Raw genomic sequence first — 21,674 nt, 5'->3', positions numbered from 1 at the left:
AGATTATGAATCCAACAGCTGTGCAGCTCAGATTCAAACACTGAACAATATTTCACCACTTACTTTGATAAGATTTTTCTTTCCACAAGCTTGTGTTAATGCACAATGGTTAGAAATGCTGTAATAAGTCAGGTCAGAGCAATCAACTTGAAAAGCCACACCAAACCAACTCCAAATTACTGGGTTTCTTTTTTAGTGCAAGATCAGATATCCAGTTTAATCACTTTAAATTTCTTCCTGCATCCATAATTCCAAATTTAAAAGAAAAAAGTAAAAAGGCAGCAGCATTTACTTAGCTTCTGCTCTTTTGAATCAATAGTGCAAAGTACTTGTTTTGTTACCAATGGCATTTATCCATACCATACATTGTCAGGGGCCTAACTTCTTGTGGAAGAGGTATCAGAGGAAAGGAAAAATTCCCTCTGAAAGGTATTGTACTGTTTCGTCAATCCTAGTCTACTGTAGATTTTCCCCCATGTATTCCTCAAGCTTCAATATATGGACTTGCACAAGTACTCAACTTCCTGCTATTATTGTAGTATACCCAGAATCAATAGGGCTGATCTACAGGTATCAAAGTCTTAAGTTTACCATTTGAAGACAGGGAGGCCTGGTCACATTTAAGAATAAAAAGGTTATTGGACAAGTTAACAGTGATGAGCTGGGTGGATTCATCCACTCAATCGTCTTTCAGCTAGAGTTTCTAGTTGGTTTGAGGTTGCCTCCAACTCAGATAGTTAATCCTCAAAATAAAACTGAAGGACCACCACCAGAAAGCTTAGGATGTTTCTTTAGACATAAGAGTATTTTATAAATACTAATAGAAAGGTTTTTGTCTCCTTCCATTGGAGAATACTTTAAAAATTTTCATATGTCACAGCTGGAAACCTAAACACTGCATGTCTGGAAATTTAAGCTACACAGTAACTAACACCAGTCAAGTTTGGTTTTTTGTTTTTTTTGTTTTTTTTTAGTATATCTGCTTAGAAATACTTTCAAGACATTGGTTTAACAAGAAAGTCCAGTAGTAAGGAAATGATACTACAATATCACACAAGGGTTTCCTTATGGGGATCTTATGTTGACATTCATCTAGTACAATTACAATCAATATGCTATACATAGTTGGACTATTTCAACCTACAAAAAGCAGTAAGGCTGAAATTCACTTCAATTTAGAGTGTCTGCAGAGGACCCACTGAGCAGAGGTGAATTTCACTCTAAATGCCCTTATTTGCTAAATATCCATTGTGTAAAGTATAGTGAAAATAGAGCTGATCAATGACATTCCTCACCAATTTGGTATCGTACTCAAGGGAGGAGATTCTACTTTGGCAACCCTAGTAGAGTCTTATGTAGCAGCTCTTGTTTACAATTCCTAGTAGCTGCGCCTTTAAAAAGTATCAACCAACTTTTTAAGAGGTGGGGGGGGGGGAAGAGACGACTTCTTGAAACTAAGATCTACTTCTCCTAGAACCAGGATTTAAGGATGTTCCAGGGAAGCCCCAGAATCCATCCTGTCATTTCTCTCATGAAGCAAACATGTAGCTCTCAATCATGCAATTGCCCTTCAAAAAAAACACCTGAAAGATGAATCAGTGTAGTTTCTGTACTGAAAAGGAAGATGAACATCTCTCGTTTTAGAAATGAGAATTGCTGATCTAATGAGCTGGCTCAGCAGACTATGCTAGGAGATATTTGCAGTTGATCCAATTTTCTTCTCTTGACTACCATGAATGTAGCTTTTAATGCTGTTCATGGTTTTTCCATGTCAATTTCACAGTAAGCAATTTAGATCAAGTTTTTCAGATTTTTTCAAAAATTCACAGAAGCCCAATTCACTATCACTTGTGACAAAAAAAATAAAAATAAAAAAAATCCATCCTCAATCATAGTTTAAATGCAGTAGACATGAATAGGACTCAACATCTCCCCCCTCACATTGAGATAGCTGTTCTCAAATTAAGTGATTAACTCTGAAAACAAACAATTCCCTGTACTAAGGGATTTTACATGTTATTGAAAGCTGAATGACTCATTAACTGACTAGCCATACAAAAACAGTGTATTTGGCTCTACCCAGCGAGGAGCATGAGCCGATAACATGTCAAAATAGTGACTTGCATCAATTCACCAGTGTGGCCATAAGGGACATTTAAATTTAGACTTGATGCATTTTAACTGATCAAATGTAGTGTGTGTCTAAAATTTAAATAGAAACTTGCAAGAAAAAAAAAGTCTTTTGTGCTCGCTGTCCAGTCAAGAAGAGTCAGTCAGTACCAACCCTGCCGTACATGGAGTCATTTTGACCATTTTCAGTTGAAACAGGACCATGGAAACATTTAAATGAAGTTCTATAGAGAACTTAGACCATTACTATGGTTCACAAGTAGGTATAAATATCCAGTACCTTCCCCTCAAGTTTTTACTTTGTGGACATATGGAAATAAATTTAAAAAGTTGTGCCCTGTATAAATGTCATAAAATTGCAATGGCTGGAATATTTGTCAGTCAACTCTACTGCTCCCATTTCATTTAATAATTAACACTTAGAGCAAGTCTCCCCATTTTAGAGATGCATCATAAGCAGTGACTTTATGTACACAGAATCAGTCGACTTACTGATCAATATTCCACAGCTAAAAGAATGAGTTCTGCAAAGATAGTATACTGTTACTATGGCATGTAGAGATCTGCAGTGCTTCAGCATTAATATTCAGCCAAGTACCAACACTGCACAGTCCTACAATGGAGATATGTACTAATTTAGTGCATATAATTTTTACTGTATTTTTTGGCTGATATCGCCACATTTGAGTGTAATTTTATTTTTTTAGAAACATGCTCCCATTAAGCAAGCAGTTTCTCACCCTCTTGGATGGTTGCTTAAGATTGGTATCTACAGTGAAATCTGAAGCATGATACTCCTGACATCCTAAAAAGTGGATTCATCTCAAGTCTAATTATAGTACTGCAGTTTTAACCTAAAAATAAGCTAAGGCATGCACCATGGTGTCCACAACAGATGCAGCCAAGTGCTTTTGCATATATGAAAGAACATTGTGAAGATAAGATTACAAATCAGCCCTACTTCCCATGGGATTTCATTAGTGGGTTGTTGTTTTTTTAAACTAAGGGTTTAGTTTGAATAAAAGATGAGTTTTTAGCAACTCCAAGATATTAGCTCTTGCATACTGCAATTAAATGCAAGAAGGTCTTCATTTTTTCTGCAATTAAGAAATATTAAACATGAGTACTCCAAAAGGCAAGGGCAGTCTTACCTCCCAGATATTAAAGCTCAATGAAGCCAAAATCCACTGTCATGGCTGTGGCAGCATGTAGACCAGAACAGAGCCCTATGGCCCATGCAAATCTGTGCTCAAAGAGAGCTGAAGTTGAGACTACAGCCCAGGCTAACACAGTGCAAGTTACAAATACTAAATTACAGCTGACTACACTTGCTCTTAGTATCTTTAACTCTGCAGATTTTGTGATCTAAATGCCAAAAGAAACGGTCATTACAATTAGTGTAAGATGAATAAGATTTCCATTAATAAAGTCTGTGTGCTTTCCAGTTAACTAGTTATAATAGAGTTTTGGGTACAATATTTCTGAAGAACTGACACACAGTTTTAATGTCAAGAAATGACAAGTCAAACCACCATGTATTAGGCTCCCTAAATTTAAGTACTAGATAGATATTTAGCTTTAAGTTGTCAGTCCTTCAGGGAAAATTAAACAGGTTTCCAAAGGTGAAAGCAAGAACTCACAGTGTCACTTTAAGAGAAAGTTTGTCCTACTTACTAGAACCTTTCCAGTATCCTTGTTACCAAGTGAAAATTAAAAACTGCAGAAAACACAAGTAATTGGGTTTTGGATTTGACGTGGCTACTGCATTGTTAGTACAAAAACAAATATGGTACATGACACTGACAAAAATCAAAACATGGGATATCCTGGTAATAGATCTGTAGCTGCAGTAACTGGATTGCCAGCATTTTACCTGTTGTATTGCATTTCCACTCCTCTACCTTTCCCTTGGTGCATTTCCCCAACTTAATTGTAAGTTTGTTACTGGTAATGTACATATATTGTTCATATTAGCTCCACCGAATCACTCAAACCATGTCTGGACTCATTGTTCTGGAGATTTTTTTATTTAAACAAAAAAAAAACCCACCACCCACATACATTAGAAGGCCTGCAAGGCATACAGTAAAAACTGCCCTGAGGAGCTTACAGATGCGAAAGTAAGATTTTAAACAGCACTTAAGTCAAATGGCTATGTCTGTCATGGTTACATCCCATCAAAATCAGGAGGCAGCAAAAAGCAATACTATGGTAGTTTAGAATGAAAAAAAATATACCAATATGGCTATTCATTTTTCACCCTTGTAACAGCCAACTTGGCACTATGGCTCCAGAGGCGCTAGCTACTTTTCCAGATTCCTCTCCTCGTCACCTACCATTACTCTAAGCAGTTTGCAATGTTAAATTTATGATGAAATCTCATTCAAGTTAAGAAAATAGAACTGTGTTTTCCTTATTCACATCAGTTTAATTTTCTACCTTTGAGAACTCCTCAGGGTCCTTTATGTCCAGTGACCGTGCAGCAAATTCTAGAAGTTCTTCAGAATTCTCCAAGGCATTACTACATTGGCTAAGTTGATTCTAGGGTCAGAAAAACAAAAGATGATAAAATTTTAATATGAAACTAAGAATTGGTAAACTGGCGCCCTCTAGAATGCCACTTGGAACTGGGGTACCACTGAATCCGTCTGACCCACCAGTCTGGGCTCCCTTTCACACTGTGGTGCTGTAATAAGTTGCCAAGCTCTCCAAGCTTGTTCTTTCACCAGCATACACACACCCAGCTGCAGCTTCACGCAGATGCCGAGATCAGCTCGGCATGGGAAGGCTCAACTAAGGCTCATTGGCCTGGTCAACTCTACGAGTTTCTCTCGAATTTAGCAGCGTTAAACCGAATTAAGCTTGCACCCGTCCATACAACGAAGCCCTTTATTTCAATATAAAGGGCTCTTAAGATCAATATCTGTACTCCATGACAAGGGGAGTAGCGCTCAAATCGATATTGCCATTTCAAATTAGGGTTAGTGTGGCAGCAATTCAATGGCATTGACCTCCGGGACCTATCCTACAGTGTACATTGTGACGACTCTGGACAGCAATCTGAACTCGGATACACTGGCCAAGTAGACAGGAAAAGCCCCGCAAACTTTTGAATTTCATTTCCTGTTTGCCCAGCATGGAGAGCTGATCAGCACAGGTGACCATGCAGTCCCAGAATCAAAAAAGAGCTCCAGCATGGACCGTACGGGAGATACTGAATCTGATTTCTGCATGGGGAGATTAATCTTTTCTATCAGAACTCTGTTCCAAAAGACGAAATGCCAAAACATTTGAAAAAAATCTCCAAGGCCATGATGGACAGAGGCCACAACAGGGACTCTCAGTGCCACGTGAGACTTAAGGAGCTGAGACAAGCATACCAGAAAGCCAAAGAATCAAATGGACACTCACGGAGGGAGGGGCAACTGACAACTATAGCTATCCCACAGTTCCCGCACTCTCCGAAAACCATTTGAATTCTTGGCTGAGCTCCCAAAGCCTGAAGGGTCAAAAACATTGTCGTGGGTGGTTCAGGGTGTCATCAGCCCCCCCGTGAAAGCAAAGGGAAAAATCGTTTCTCGCCTTTTTTCAATGTCACCATTTGTCTACTGGATGCTGTCGTCAGATGAGGTGCTGCAGCACTACACAGCAGCATCCCCTTCCCTTGCGGACGGCAGACGGTACAGTATGACTGGTATCCGTCATCATCGTCCCGTGAGTGCTCCTGGCTGGCCTCGGTGAGGTTGGCCAAGGGTGCCTGGGCAAAAATGGGAATGACTCCAGGTCATTCTCTTCAAGTTTTGTCTAATGAAGATTCAGTCCTGCCTGGAATATCATGGCAGCTAGAGGCTTCTGCCTCAGGCTGCTCTCCCAGTCAGCAGCACCGCGCGGTCGCGCCCACCCCCTTTCTACCTGGGATCACAATCAGATACTTAGACCTCTACATTTTGCTGCAAATAAAAAAAATTAAGCTGCCGTTTAGAACTGTTCCCCAACATACATATCCTGGGACATTTTGTATTTTACCAGTGTCAACCAAAGGCCCACACACAAATGGAGATTCAGTCCTGCCTGTGCCTCTATCCTACTGCTTGTCACAGATTCTCATTGTCAGCTATAGGCCGAGTAAGTGCAGAATTTTGACATTCACCCCAGCTGCACTATAAGTGTTACTAAGTATCAGTTCTGCCACCTGAAGGCTTTGGCATCCTTCTTGACAGGACACATCTTAGCTAAACAAGTTTCTAGGGCTGAAATTTAAGGATGAGTACTATGCCCTATGAAACTAAGGAGCAAATAATTTGTTAGATGGCACCCGTAAGGTCCGATGGATGTATACACTGCAGCTTACTGCTTTCACCATACTAAAAATCGTAAGCATTTTACAGAGTGTGCACCAAATAAATTAAAGAGTATGTTGTAGATATGGTTAAAAAGCTTTCAGTATGGCTTGAACCATGCTTTCCAGTTTTAATTTTAGTTCTGTGTTATTGAGATACTAAGTTACATTTGAAGGGGTATTGTGTACAACATCTTAACTGCAGACCAAAGAGCGCGGCACAGGAGATGTAGATTTCGTCCCAGCTCTGTCATCAACTTGTTGCAGTGGAGGTCATTTAATCTGCATCAATTTCTCCCTCTGTAAAGTGCTACTTACTCACCTTGGAGATCTAGGGATACAGCAATGCAAGTGCCCAATAGATCTGCTGACACTGTTTAGAAAATAAATGCAAGTCTCTTCCCTGAATAGCTTCCAGTAGCAAACCAAAAAATTTGCACAATATAGAACTTGCAGATCGATGTTCAGTGAGAGGTTGAATCCATCTAGAGGTTTTTTTGTTTGTTTAATAGTCTTACCTAAAAATAGTTTAGGATCTAAGTAACTGTCTTTAGCAGCAGAAAGATTGTTTGAGACCTCAAAGTTTATACCAATTTTCTGCGATTTCTGAAACATGCTAGATTAATGCAAACCTCCTTCCCGTCAGTCAGCTTCTGCCACTGACCCACATGTGACTGTTGGATATATCAGCTTTGACATACAATGCACAACATTGCATAATATTGCCATAAAAGCAGACATCTCAACAATAGCAGTGTCTAGCTAAGGGCATCTCTAAACAGGTTGCCAAGACACAGCAACCAGACACTAGTATTAGCATTCCAGATGGATGCATCAGTATTTGGGAACGGAAGGAGACATGTCAGTTGAAAACAAGCGTAATTAGGATAGATTGCCCTACAAATAAACAGTGTTTCTTCCAGCCTTGCAGTTCCAGTTTTAAGCCTGGGCCTATAGAGGAGTTCAATATTCTTGTGAGATGGCATCAACTTTAGAAGAGAGTTAAATTAAATCACTCACATACCAACATCAGCAGTTTTATTCGTAATAAATCTACCAATCATTATACAACCACGACTGTACAACTTACAAGTTCTTCCCATTTAAAGGCTGGAATAGGTAGTTTTCCAATCCAGACAGTATCAGGAAGGCTGCCTGTATAGATACAGCACAAACACTCCCTGGTGACAGTAAAATTAGAGGATATTGCTTCCTCAATGCCAATGAAGAGTCACACCCAGTTAATATACCCTAGACCAGCGTTTCTCAAACTGAGGTCTGCGGAGCCCTGGGGGTCTGTGAGGGTACTCCAGGAGGTCCACGGACCCTGCTGATCAACTCAACTCCCCCCCCCCCCTTCCTCCCAGTGTCTCCTGCATGCCACTGAGCAGCTGTTACCTAGTGTGCAGGAGGCACTGGGAGGAAGGGGGGGGAGGAAGAGCGTAGACGGGGCCTAGGACGGGGGCTTGGGGGTCTGAAAATTTTTACATCAAAATGGGGGTACTCAGGTTGCTAAAGTTTGAGAATTGCTGCCCTAGACTAAGCTTCATTATTTCAGCTGTACTTTTGTACAGTTGACCTATATAGTGCACTGTTAGCCAACAGGGAGTCCAGCATGCAGTCTTGACTAACAATTCAATCAATTAAGGTACATCCAGAAGAGTCAATACTATCCTTTATCTGCTTTAGTAGACATTTGGAGATTCATAAAGTGCAGTTCTATTCTGAATCCCAACTCCTCTTCATCCCCCTCCAAAGAAGTTATCATGGGACTTCTCAAATCATGAGACATTGAAGGTGATCAAATTTGAAGACAAAGCAAATAAACATTTACAGGGCTGGGAGCTAGAACAACCTACCCTGAAAGGCAAGCTGACAAAACCTGAAAGCATTCAGTCACCAGTAACATACCATGGGCATACCTCTTTTTTCCTTCTAATTTCAAGAAGCGGCAGTGCGTTATACAATACATAGGTTTCAGGTAACAGTTGTTGGTTCAATTGTACAACACTGACAGACAAGCTTTTAGAATGTCAAGCCCTCTGTTAGGTCATGAAATTAAGATCCTTAATTTAAGTTTTCTATATGGTATGATTATAACTGCTTCAGATCATGATCTAAGCAATGACAGCCCACCGTTAGGGATTTCTTGCACCTTCCTTTGAGGCAACTGGTACTGGCCACTATCAGACATGATACATGTCTAAATAAAGCACTGGTCTGATTAAATACCAGAATTCCTATCAGGTATACATGCTGTTTGCTCCCACAGCTACCCCACCCCAACCATTAAAATATTGAACACCTTACAAACATTAGTGATTTCACCCACACATGCGAAGTAATGAGGATTATCCCCATTTTTTAAGACAGGAATCTGATGCACAGAAAAGTGACTTGCCTAAGGTTCTACAGGAAGTCTCTGGCAGAGTTAAGCACCAAATAGATCTGCTCATGCTGTACAGTGAGTAAATGTTAGTCTATGACCTTAAAAGCCTTGAGTAGCAAGCTAAAAAGTTTGCACAATAAAGAACTTGCCTCTCTCTAAAAGAGCGTCAGCCAGGCCAGTTTCAAAACCCTTTGTTCTCAAACACTGCATAAATGTAATTAGTTACCCAAGTTCCAGTCAAGAGCCTAACAATGTATTTTAAGACTAAAAATGTGAATGACAATACTAGCTCTTCTATTTGGTATGAAATGTACAGTTCTTGCTTGAAAAGGACATAGGAAAAACCTGCATGTCAAAACCTCTCGGCTTGTTCTCAGAGCTCCAACACCAGCAGTGCTATGAGGGAGCTAGGAGAGTATAATGAATAAAGACAAGAAAGCAGATCAAGTGCCTTAGTCGGAGTCTATTTGCAGGAATTCTGGAACAAAAGTTGAGGGGTTGATGTGCTCATTTGCATCTCAATACCCACAATGGTCTTCCAGCCCCATTACTTCATAGCAGTGCTAAAGAATAAAACCAGAAAAATGTGTCTTTCCTGTGTACTCTGGAAACTGTATTGTAAAATTTAACCCAAGTTTTGCTGCCAAACCTTTGAGTATGAATATTACCAGTGAACAGGCCCCTAAAGGAGCCATAGAAATCTGTTCTGAGAACCACAGTCTAGGGCCTGGTCTACACAACAATTTTAGGTCGAATTTAGCAGCGTTACCTCGATTTAAGCCTGGACCCGTCCACACGATGAAGCCCTTTTTTTTCCGACTTAAAGGGCTCTTTAAATCTATTTCTTTACTCCACCTCTGACGAGGGGATTAACGCTGAAATCGGCCTTGCTGGGTCGAATTTGGGGTAGCGTGGATGCAATTTGACGGTATTGGCCTCCAGGAGCTATCCTGGAGTGCTCCATTGTGACCGCTCTGGACAGCGCTCTCAACTTAGATGCACTGGCCAGGTAGACAGGAAAAGGCCCGCAAACTTTTGAATCTCATTTCCTGTTTAGACAGCGTGGCAAGGTGCAGGTGAGTGCAGATCTCTTCAGCAGAGGTGACCATGATGGAGTCCCAGGATTGCAAAAGAGCTCCAGCATGGACCGAACGGGAGGTACAGGATCCGCTCACCCTATGGGGAGACGAATCTGTGCTAGCTGAACTCTGTTCCAGTAAACAAAATGCCAAAACATTAGTAAAAGTGTCAAAGGGCATGAAGGACAGAGGCTATAACAGGGACGCACAGCAGTGCCACATGAAACTTAAGGAGCTAAGGCAAGACTACCACAAAACCAGAGAGGCAAAAGGCCGTTCTGGATCAGAGCCCCGAACATGCCACTTCTATGATGAGCTGCATGCCATGCTAGGGGGTGCAGCCACCACTACCCCAACCCTGTGCTTTGACTCAGTCAATGGAGAATCACGCAACACGGAAGCGGGTTTTGGGGACGAGGAAGATGAAGAGATTGAAAATGGTTTCTCCGCTTCCTTGCTGTGAGCTGTTTTCCCCAACAACCAAGATATGATTTTCATCCTGGACCTAGAGCCAGTAACCCCCGAACCCACCCAAGGCAGGCTCCCGGACCCTGAAGGCAGAGAAGGGACTTCTGGTAAGTGTACCTTGTAAATATTACACATGGTTTAAAAGCAAGTATGTTTAATGATCAATTTGTCCTGGCATTTGCAGCCAGTACAGTTACTGGAAAAGTCTGTTAACATGTATGGGGATGGAGCAGAAATCCTCCAGGGACATCTCCATAAGTATTATACAGGGAGCACATAGTCGGGAATCATTGCATAACAAAGCATGGCAGTGTATGGTCCCGGTGTTTGCTGGCATTCAAACAACATCCGTTCTTTATCTCACTGTGTTATCCTCAAGAGAGAGTGATATCATTCATGGTCACCTTGTTGAAATAGGGTGCTTTTATTAAGGGGACATTCAGAGATGCCCGTTTCTGCTCGGCTGTTTGGCTGTGGCTGAACAGAAATGTTCCCTGCTGTTGGCCACTCGGTGAGGGAAGGGGTGAAGCATGAGTGATCTCACACCAAACCAGCAGGCCCTCAATACAAGAGGCAAAATGTGACCTTGTATCGAAAGCACATGTGCTGTGTAATGTGAACAGCAAGGTTTAACGTGAAAGAGTGTACCCATTTTTCTCTAAAATGTGTCTTTTTAACCCCTCTCCCTTTTCCTCCACCAGCTACAAATGTTTTTTCTTCACAGAGGAGAGTGAAGATTAGAAGGCAAAAAAAAAAAAAAAAAAGAAAAACGCACTCGAGATGAAGTGTTCTCTGAGCTCCGGCTGTCCTCCCACACTGACAGAGCACAGCAGAATGTGTGGAGGCAGACAACATCAGAGTGCAGGAAAGCACAATATGAACACAAGGAGAGGTGGCGGGCGGAAGAGAGTAAGTGACAGAAGGCAAGAGTCGATGCTCAGGCTGCTGGAAAAATCAAACTCATGCTCCAGCGTATGGTTGAGCTGCAGGAAAAGCAGCAGGCGCACAGACCGCCACTACAGCCCCTATGTAATCAACCGCCCTCCTCCCCAAGTTTCATTTCCTCCTCACCCAGACGCCCAAGAACACGATGGAGGTGGGGGGTCCCCTCCAGCCACCCAGCCACTCCACCCCAGAGGGCTGCCCAAGCAACAGGAGGCTGGCCTTCAATAAGTTTTGAAGTGCAGTGTCCTTGTTCTTGCCTCTTCCCCTCATCCACCTGGTGCTTCCCTCCTCCCCCACCCGTCCCAGGCTACCTTGGAAGTTCCCCCCCCATTTATGTGATGAATTAATAAAGAATGCATGAATGTGAAGCAACAATCACTTTATTACCTCTGCAAGCGGTGATCGAAGGGAGGAGGAGAGGGTGGCTAGCTTACAGGGAAGTAGAGTGAACTGGGCGGGGCGGCCCCCCATCAAGGAAAAACAAACAGAACTTTCACACCGTAGCCTGGCCAGTCATGAAACTGGTTTTCAAAGCTTCTCTGATGCATACCACGGCCTCCTGTACTCTAACCGCCCTGGTGTCTGGCTGCCAGGCGATTTGCCTCAATCTCCCACCTCGCCATAAATGTCTCCCCCTTACTCTCACAGATATTGTGGAGCGCATAGCAAGCAGTAATAACAATGGGAATGTTGATTTTGCTGAGGTCTATCCGAGTCAGTAAAATGCACATTCTACCACCATTCTGCACTTGCTCAGCCTATAGTTAGGTAATAGGTAATAATTGGAGATATACCAATCTCCTAGAACTGGAAGGGACCTTGAAAGGTCATCTAGTCCAGCCCTCTGCCTTCACTAGCAGGACCAATTTTTGCCCCAGATCCCTAAGTGGCCTCCTCAAGGATTGAACTCACAACCCTGGGTTTAGCAGGCCAATGCTCAAACCACTGAGCTATCCCTCCCCCCGCACAACTCCTGCCTACTGTCCAGGCTGCCTGTGTACGGCTTCATGAGCCATGGCATTAAGGGGTAGGCTAGGTCCCCAAGGGTAACTATAGGCATTTCAACATCCCCAACTGTTATTTTCTGGTCTGGGAAGAAAGTCCCTTCCTGCAGCTTTTGAAACAGACCAGAGTTCCTGAAGATGCAAGCACCATGTACCTTTTTCAGCCATCCCACGTTGATGTTGGTGAAACATCCCTTGTGATCCAGCAGCATTGAAAAGTACCCCTTGCGGTTTATGTACTCGCTGGCTTGATGCTCCGGTGCCAAGATAGGGATATGGGTTCCATCTATTGCCTCACCACAGTTAGGGAATCCCACTGCAGCAAAGCCATCCACTATGACCTAAACATTTCCCAGAATTACTACCCTTGATATCAGCAGCTCTTTTATTGCGTGGGCTACCTGGATCACAGCAGCCCCCACAGTAGATTTGCCCACTCTAAATTGATGCCCGACCAGTAGCTGTCTGGCATTGCAAGCTTCCATGGGGCTATCGTCACTTGCCTCTCAACTGTGAGGGCTGCTCTCATCTTGGTATCCTGGTGCTTCAAGGCAGGGGAAAGCAAGTCAAAGTTCCATGAAAGTGTCCTTACGCATGCGAAAGTTTCGCAGCCACTGGAAATCGTCCCACACCTGCAACACTATGTGGTCCCACCAATCTGTGCTTGTTTCCCGGGCCCAGAAGCGGCATTCCACAGCATGAACCCGCCCCATTAACACCACGATGTGCACACTGCCAGGGCCCGTACTTTGCAAGAAGTCTATGTCCATGTCTATGTCCTCATCACTCTCGTCACCACGCTGCTGTCGCCTCCTCGCCTGGTTTTGCTTTGGCAGGTTCTGCATATACTTCAGGATAATGCATATGGTGTTTACAGTGCTCATAATTGCCATAGTGATCCGAGCAAGCTCCATGATCCCAGTGCTATGGCGCCTGGGCTGAAAAAAGGCGTGAAACGATTGTCTGCCGTTGCTCTGGGGAGGGGCGACTGATGACATGGCTTACAGGGAATTACAGTCCACAAAGGGGGTGGCTTTGCATCAAGGAGAAACACAAACAACTGTCACACAGAATGGCCCCCCTCAAGGATCGAACTCAAAACCCTGGGTTTAGCAGGCCGTTGATTTCACGGAGGGAGGAAGCAAATGAATATAAAACAAATCGGGTTTATTTCTTGTTTTGATCCACTCCATCTATCTTTAGGGTGGCAGCAGACGGTACAGTTCAACTGCTAGCCATCATCAGCTCCTGGGTGCTTGGCAGAAGATAGGAATGACCTGGCTGAATCACTCCCATGTCTGCCCAGGTGCCCCGACTGACCTCACCAAGGTCGGTTAAAAGAGCACCCAGGAATACGACAACGGCTACCAGTCGTAACGCACCGTCTGCTGCCAAAAGGCAATGAGCTGCTGCTGTGTAGCAATGCAGTCCCACGGCTGCCAGCACCCAGGAGACTTACGGTGATGGTCAGCTGTGCGGGCTCCATGCTTGCCGTGGTATGGCGTCTGCACAGATAACCCAGGAAAAAAAGGTGCAAAACGATTGTCTGCCGTTGCTTTCATGGGGGGAAGGAGGACTGATGGCATGTACCCAGAATCACCCGTGACACTTTTTGCCCCATCAGGCACTGGGAATCTCAACCCAGAATTCCAATGGATGGCGGAGACTGTGGGAAAGCTACCCACAGTGCAACGCTCTGGAAGTCGACACTAGCCTCGGTACTGTGGACACAGTTTGCCGACTTAATGCACTTACAGCATTTTTTGTGGGGACACAATCGACTGTATAAAAACGATTTCTGAAAGAACAACTTCTATAAATTCGACCTAATTTCATAGTGTAGACATACCCCCTAGAACTTTAAAAAAAAAAAAGGCAGCAGCAAGGAATAAGGGTAGGGAAGCCTTTCGGAGTGGGAAGGTGAAGAGGAAAGGTAGACATTTTCAAAATAAAGGAAAATAAGGATGCCATTCCATCCACATGGAAATTACTTTAAGGAGGACTCCAATGTTAAACACCAATATATTTTTTTAACTAGAGGAACAGCAATTAAAAAGATGACTTTCATAGTCCCTTGCAACACATGCCGATGTTTACCTTTCCAAAAAATATACTTTATCAGTGACAAACTATTGGAGAAAATCCAAAGTTGATATCCAGTTCAGAAAGTCAGTTATTTTGTTCATATTTCTTCACACTCCCAAAAATATTCCCCTACACGGTGTGTAAAATTGTAATACCTGTTCTTATATCAAATTTAGTAATTCAACACTTCAGAAAAAAAACATACGTATTGGGAATTGTGTAGCAACAAGTACCTCATACTTTTCCAGTGGAAAGCAGATAACTACTTATGTGTAAAGAGCAAGGAGGAGAAAGTATGGATCAATAAGTAGGTGCTAGCCTAGGACTTAAGACCTGGGTTTGATTCTCAGGTCTGTTACAATCTGCCTATGTGGCCCTGGACATGTCACTTAGTTTCTCTGTGCCTCAGTTCCATCAGTAAAATGGGGGATAACAGCACTTCCTTCTACTCAATATCCCTGTGAGTTAAATATATTTCAAAATTTGAGGAACTCATGCAATGGAAGCCACGTAAATACTTAAGATAGAACACACACCTTAGCTAGGGGTAAACATACTTGTTATCAATACATGCTGCAAAATCATTTTGCGTTAAGACTGAAACTAGCTAATTTGTCAAGAATTACATCCTTAGTACTGCAAAAGCTTTCAGATGTATGTAATTACCTGTAGCTCTTGAGATTTATGAGCTTGTTCTTGCTTAATACTGTTGGTCATACTTTCCTTCATCTCATCCAGTATAGCATACAGACCATCAAATTCCTCATCCAGCTCAGCAATTACATTAGAAGAATTAGCCTAAGAGAGAATTGTAATTGTGTTTCAGTTGTGCAAGAACAGTGATGAAAATCAGTCTTCCAGAGTGAAAGCTCCCACACACTACAATTTGCAGTGATCACTCTGCATGTCATCATGCTCCCCCATCCCATGAAAATTTGCTAGCCACAATGCAGTTTGGTATGGTGGACCTCTCAAGCATACTAAAACAATGAGGAGTCCTTGTGGCACCTTAGAGACTAACAAATTTATTTGGGCATAAGCTTTCATGGGCTAGAACCCACTTCATCAGATGCATGAAGTGAAAAAAATACGGGTGCAGGTATAAATACATGAAAGGATGGGGGTTGCTTTACCAAGTGTGAGGTCAGTCTAACGAGATAAATCAATTAACAGCAGGATACCAAGGAAGGAAAAATAACTTCTGAAGTGGTAAGAGTGGCCCATTACAGACAGTTGACAAGAAGGTGTGAGTACCAGCAGGGAGAAATTAGTATTGGGGAAATTAAGTTTAGGTTTTGTAATGACCCAACCACTCCCAGTCTTTATTCAGGCCTAATCTGATGGTATCCAGTTTGCAAATTAATTCCAGACATCGGGAATCATAAGATTCAAAAACCAGTAGGAGAACACTTCAATCTCTCTAGTCACTCAATAACAGACCTAAAAATGGCAATTCTTCAACAACAAAAAGACAACCACTTCAAAAACTGACTCCAACGTGAAGCTGCAGAACTGGAATTAATTGCAAACTGTAGTTTTCACTTTATGCATCTGATGAAGTGGGTTCTAGCCAACGAAAGCTTATGCCCAAATAAATTTGTTAGTCTCTAAGGTGCCACAAGGACTCCTCATTGTTTTTGCTGATACAGACTAACACGGCTACCACTCTGAAACCTGTCAAGCAGACTAGAGAATTTAGAGTATTACTGGCCACCAGTTGGTTATGTCAGCAAAGCTACATACAGAATCCTGCACAGCACACAGGTATGTGTGACCATTAGTTATCCAATAATACAAGCCCCTCATTTTCTTGAGTCTCAAGCTCTCATACACAGACGACTAGTTGTTCACAAAAAAAAATTTTTTTAAATAGAAATTACTTAGTTCTATGAACAGCAATTGGTTTTATTTGCCCCTGCTTAAGAAACTAGCTTTTAGATTTACAGTATTACAAAAAGCACCAAAGAGTCCTGTGGTACCTTATAGACTAACAGAAGTATTGGAGCATGAGCTTTCGTGGGTGAATACCCACTTCATCAGACGCATGCATATCAATGCTGAGCAAAGAGCACTGTACAGAGGTATAAGCATCAGGCAGTAGAGAAATTAGAAAATAATTAATCCTTGTTTTAGACTGAGAGAAGGGGTAGATAATACAAGAACCAACTCAACCTTGACAGTCTGTCATCCTCCAATTTACTGATTTAAAAGCACTAACCTGAAAAGCAAGACAAGTGTTGATGCTCAGACCAAAGAAATCTCAACGTGTCAGATGAATATTGGCTTTTCAGAAGAATGTGAGCTGGATTTAACTAGGAAAAAAGTTTACACACCACTCCAACTACCACAGCTTCCATGTCAAACAAGGTGGCAGAAGCTTCAAAGTAATTTAGACTCTTCCCTAATAGAGGAGTCCAGTCACAGCATTTCACAAAAAAAACAGGGATTTTCCAGTTTCAGAATTTAAATTTATACTTTCAATAGAATCACATAAACAGAAAAAACACCACAACAGATTTCCTTTTTGGTTTTAAGAGTTATTAGCACCTCTTTACACACCAAGAATTTTTTTTAAGGGAGCATAAATAATTCAAGTCTGACTGAACTGGACATCCACCTCCCAACTTCATCACATTTGCGAATATAATATTAACACATGTACCTGAACACCTTTTAATGCATGGTTCAGTGTGTCGATAAAGTTCTGGATTTCCTCATTTTTGTTCGCCAGAGTAGAGATAATCCTTTGTAGAGCCTCCTGGGATTACAAAGAAATTCAAGAGAGAATTCAGTATTTATGTAAAGATTATTATACATCTTGTGAGCAATTTTAAATAGTTTGCCACCCCAAAGACAATGTTTATTACCTAATGAAAATCTTGCCTGCCTGCCTACCACCATTTCCCACTGCAACACCACAAGGACAATACAAACATGGATTCAAGTCCTAATGCGAAAATGACAAAGTTTTGTTAAAGCTAGGAAGGCCCAAAACAGTCAAAGATGGGAGATCTAAGATAGGGGTTTCTCACAAGAAATTTTTTGGTGGCCTCAGCGTGCGGCCACCAACTATTGCTGGTGGCTGTTTTGACAATTTTTCCTAAAATACTTAATTAACTTTAGGAAAAACAAATAAATATACACATGTCCAAATCATTGTTATTTATGTAGGGTTTTTTCCACAGACTCAGTAATAAAAATAACATACAGTTTTCTCTCTTCTTTACTGGACTTAAATAGAATAGAAACAAATGTGTTTTGCAGGTTCTTGTCCCTTTTTGTTGGGGTTTCTTTTGCTTGCTTATTTTTTTAAGACTTGCTAGCTAGTAAGTCTGTGTGAAAACTAATATTTGTATTTTGTTAAGATCACTTTTCATCACAGCAGACTTGCTAGTTAGCAGGAAGTGAAAAGTGATATTAACAGATACCAATATTTTTCACAACAGACTTACTCAGCCCTGGCAAGCTGGGGGACAAATTAAGCCCTGGATGGGGAGGTGAGTAGGGAGGCAGCTTGGGCCAGGGATGATGTGGGGGTGAGTCCAGGGACTGGAGCCCTGCAGCTGCATAGCCCCGTGAGTCCGGGGCCGGAAGATGCAGTGGGAGCCAGGGGTGATGTGTGTGGAGGGCGGGGGGTGAGCTTGGGGCCAGCAGTCACTGCCACATAGCTGGGGCTGGATCACATGGGCCCACGGGTGGAGTCCAAAACCCTGCAGCTCGGAGTCAGAGCAAATGGCCAGAGCCCGGGGCCAGAGGAGGCAACAGGTGGGGGCGGGAGTGAGCCTGGGGCCAGGGGATGGAGCCCACCACCACACAGCTGGAGCCTGCCGCCCGCCACCCCGGATCTGAAGCCCGAACCCTGCCGCCTGCCTGCTCCTCCAGCATTTGTAGCTCCAAAAGGGGACAGGAGCCAACCCCTACTGGCAGCCCTGGGAGGGGCCACTGCTTTGCCCATTCCCATACCACCCCCCAGGAAGCTGTGGCCACATGAAAAGCACTGATCTAAGAGGTGTTCCACCAAGGTATATGGGTTTTTCCTTATTTTCAGAAGTCTTTTCTACTCCTATACAAATTATATGATCAAATGTGTAAAAGAAGTGGCTAAAAGTTAAGTGTTTTGGCTTTGCTGTCAACAGAAGTTGGTATACAAGCAACTGTGTTTAAACTAACATTTCTTCCTAGTCCCATCCTCAATTCATTCTACGAATTCATCACAGGAAATTTATTATTTCTGACCTCACAAATAAAGCATTTCTGTCATTCTCCAGTTCATTAGAATTATTTAAAAAAATACTTGGAACTGGGTAACTGCCGAGAAACAAGCCTGCTGATCAGCCTAGAGATATAGCACTCAGGTAACTAAAACTGGTGGGATGCTGTCCACTGTCTCTAGAGGGTATGCCAACATCCAGTTCAATAGAATAATGAAAGGAAAGCCATGGAGAACACTAAGAACTGAATTATACTAGCATCCACCTACCTGCACTCTGAGAATTTTATTTAATGAGAGCATCACTGATTAGTGTTTCAGTGGAAGAATCAGCAAGTTATCTACAGTCCCTGGTTCCTGCCAGAAGGCCCTTAGGAAAAGATTCCAAACTTGAAATTGGAAGGAAAGTTTACCTCTACACCTATAAAGAGTTGGCAAGAGGTAACCATGCAATATTACTCTAGTTAATTGCGTGCAACTGCATACAGTTGCCAGACCTTGCCAATTTTTATTACTATTCACTAAGGACAGTCAAATTGCTATGGTGATGTATACCAGGATCCATTATTTCCCTCAAATTACTGTTATGAATATATTTTCTACCATTTGGTTTAGAATAGAAGCTTTCCCATTGGTTAAAGTATTATATAGGAGTATTATGGACAAAGTTGTTTTTAAGTTATTCCCCTCAGACAGTCTAATCTGACCAGCTGCTTTCTGGTTCACTACTGACCAGAAGCAATTGTGCTTGTGTCAGTCAAGCCCATAGCTAAGCCTTAGATCCTATAAGCATAACTGTCAGTATGGATGAGTCAGAAAACTCCCAAGTCAAAAGAGGATTGGATTTACTAGATCCTGTTGGTTCTGCCATTTGAAAAACATTTTATAGCCATGTACAATAAAAGTCTGAATTTACCTAAAGGCAAAGGTCTATCTAGATTAAAATAAAGTCCTTTGCACAGCCACTCCTAAAATACAAACAACGTACTGTATTTTTCAAGCCCCAAAAAGTCAAGGTACAACTCATAGCCAACAGTAGTTCCAGTATTTCTGGACTACTGCCAGTAGTAAAGTGAGGTCCTAAAGGAGGCAGCAGGGAAAATCCTTCCAGACACCTGGCCAGGGATCCACAAAGTTGGATCAAGATTACTTGCAGAGTCTATGCTAACTTTTTCCTCTTGGCCTAGTCTCCTAACCCAGCCACATCTCTGCAGGTCAGAGACCTGGGTGGGGGACAGGCAAGGAAGGAGACAGAAGGGAAACATGGGCCAATGGCCACATTTTAAAAACATACAAGAAGTTTAATTTGTCCCCTTCAATGCAGTGTCACATCAACAGTAAACAGGTTCATCTATGTCAACAATCTAATTACTGGTGGCCAAAATGCACAATAAGAGAGTGATTTATTCCATAATGGTGTTTTATAACATGTACCTGTAAACATACAATTAGTATCCCAACACACAGGATGCTAAGTCTTTTGTTAAGCTCAACATTTACATTTGTTGGTTCACAACCCCTTTACATCCCTCTTGTACAAAGGATCAGAACAATATTGTAGAACAGTTTCCATCTATTTTCCCAGCATTTTCTTCCTAGTAGCTATCTCTTACGCATGCTCATTTTGCAGTACGTTAAGTTACTGAAAAGAATTCTTCTTCCACTTCCTAAACATTGTCCTATGTTCACATTAATATGAGCAAATCCCTTAGGGAAACCTGCTACTTCCCTGGAACTGATGGGCCTGTACACTGCTCCCCTCCCCATCACAGTACATCCCAGGTGAGTTTCTTCTCAGCTATACTATACAACTGTACAGTTTTCATACAACCTCTCTGTGAAAAAGCCTTCTCCAAAGCCTACAGAAGTTAGACAAACAGCAAAGGAGAAAGATAAATATAGCGTGTACAGACAGAAGGATGGAGTCTCCCCCCTGAAGACTGCAAGTTAGACATACCCAATGGAAGCTACATTTAGTGTGCAGCTACGCTCCACCTCAGCATCCCTCCTGCCTCGAGGACTCTGACACACAGTGCAACCGTTCCCACAGACCCCAGCCTGCTCCAGGCACCCTCACTCTGCCCCCTCTGCTCACAGCGAGCCGCGTTTCGCCAGGCTCCGTGACCCCGCGGACAATACCCAGCCCTCACACAGCCATGTCCTGAGGCTGCAGCTCAGGGTTTCCATGCAGCACAGAGCTTTTCATGGGAAACAGAACACGCCTCTGGCACCCCCCCCAGCCTGCCACACACACACACAACCCCCGACTTCCCCGGACCCACCCCGCGGCCTGGGTGGGGCGAAGAGCGAGTCACCCCAACCTGCCCCCCACGCCCTCCCTTCCAGCCTCCCCCCAGCAACTCCCGCCGCTAGCTCCACTCCGGCGGGGAGGCCGCTCAGGGGCTCACGCGTGAGAGTGGGCGCGGCCCGTCACCCCGCGGGGGGGAGGGGAGGCCGGACCCCTCCTGCCCCCGCGCACCCACTGGGCGGGGGGGCGGCGGCGGCGGCGCCGGGCGCTCACTCACTTTCTGAGCCTCCATAGCGAGGCTGCCGCAGGCGCGCGCGCGCGGAAAACACCCTGTCGCTCAGCCCGCCCGCTGATACAAGTCGCCTGCGGGAGAGAGAGAGAGACTCGGCGCTCACACCCTCAGCGCGCGTCGGCCCCGCCCACAGCCGCACCTCCGCGCGTGCGCTGTCCTGTCCCCCACAAACCCCTTCCATGCCCGACGCCAGTGGCCGCCCTTTCCCGGGCAGGACGCACCGCCCCCTTCCTTGCTCGTCCAATAGCGATGCATCGCCTCCACCAGGCACCGCCTCCTCCCCGGCCTGTCTCACAGGGCGCCTCGCCCTTTCCCCCCGCCCTCGGTCCCTGACGTGAAACGTCTACTTCGAGGTGGGCGGGGAAAGGCGAGCGAGACGGAGGTGCGAGCTGCCGCGCTGGCGCCTGCGCAGTGGGCGTGGTCCCCAAAATCATGACATTTAGAAAAAAAATCTTTAATAGTTTGTTATTTTTATTTGCCTCTTG

General features: G+C 43.5%; 1 protein-coding gene across 3 annotated transcripts in view; it reads right to left on the bottom strand.

Annotated features, from left to right (window-relative positions):
• Positions 1 to 21,329, bottom strand: part of FSD1L (fibronectin type III and SPRY domain containing 1 like) — a 66,090-nt gene extending 44,761 nt beyond the window's left edge. Inside the window, exons 1-4 of one of the 3 annotated variants that reach the window (XM_045021275.1) lie at positions 21,175 to 21,329; positions 17,102 to 17,197; positions 15,106 to 15,237; positions 4,570 to 4,671 (exon numbers count right to left, since the gene is read on the bottom strand). In XM_045021275.1, coding sequence (XP_044877210.1) covers positions 4,570 to 4,671; positions 15,106 to 15,237; positions 17,102 to 17,197; positions 21,175 to 21,189 — 345 coding nt within the window. In that variant the 5' untranslated portion in view covers positions 21,190 to 21,329. Of the gene's footprint in view, positions 1 to 4,569; positions 4,672 to 15,105; positions 15,238 to 17,101; positions 17,198 to 20,606; positions 20,642 to 21,174 lie in introns of those variants that run through there. The other 2 variants (XM_045021274.1, XM_045021276.1) reach the window with 2 other exon arrangements.
• Between the last annotated feature and the right edge of the window lie 345 nt (positions 21,330 to 21,674).

This window comes from Mauremys mutica, chromosome 6 (genome assembly GCF_020497125.1).
Source record: "Mauremys mutica isolate MM-2020 ecotype Southern chromosome 6, ASM2049712v1, whole genome shotgun sequence".
Taxonomy (NCBI): Eukaryota; Metazoa; Chordata; order Testudines; family Geoemydidae; genus Mauremys; species Mauremys mutica.
This window is presented reverse-complemented; position numbering and strand designations above follow the sequence as displayed.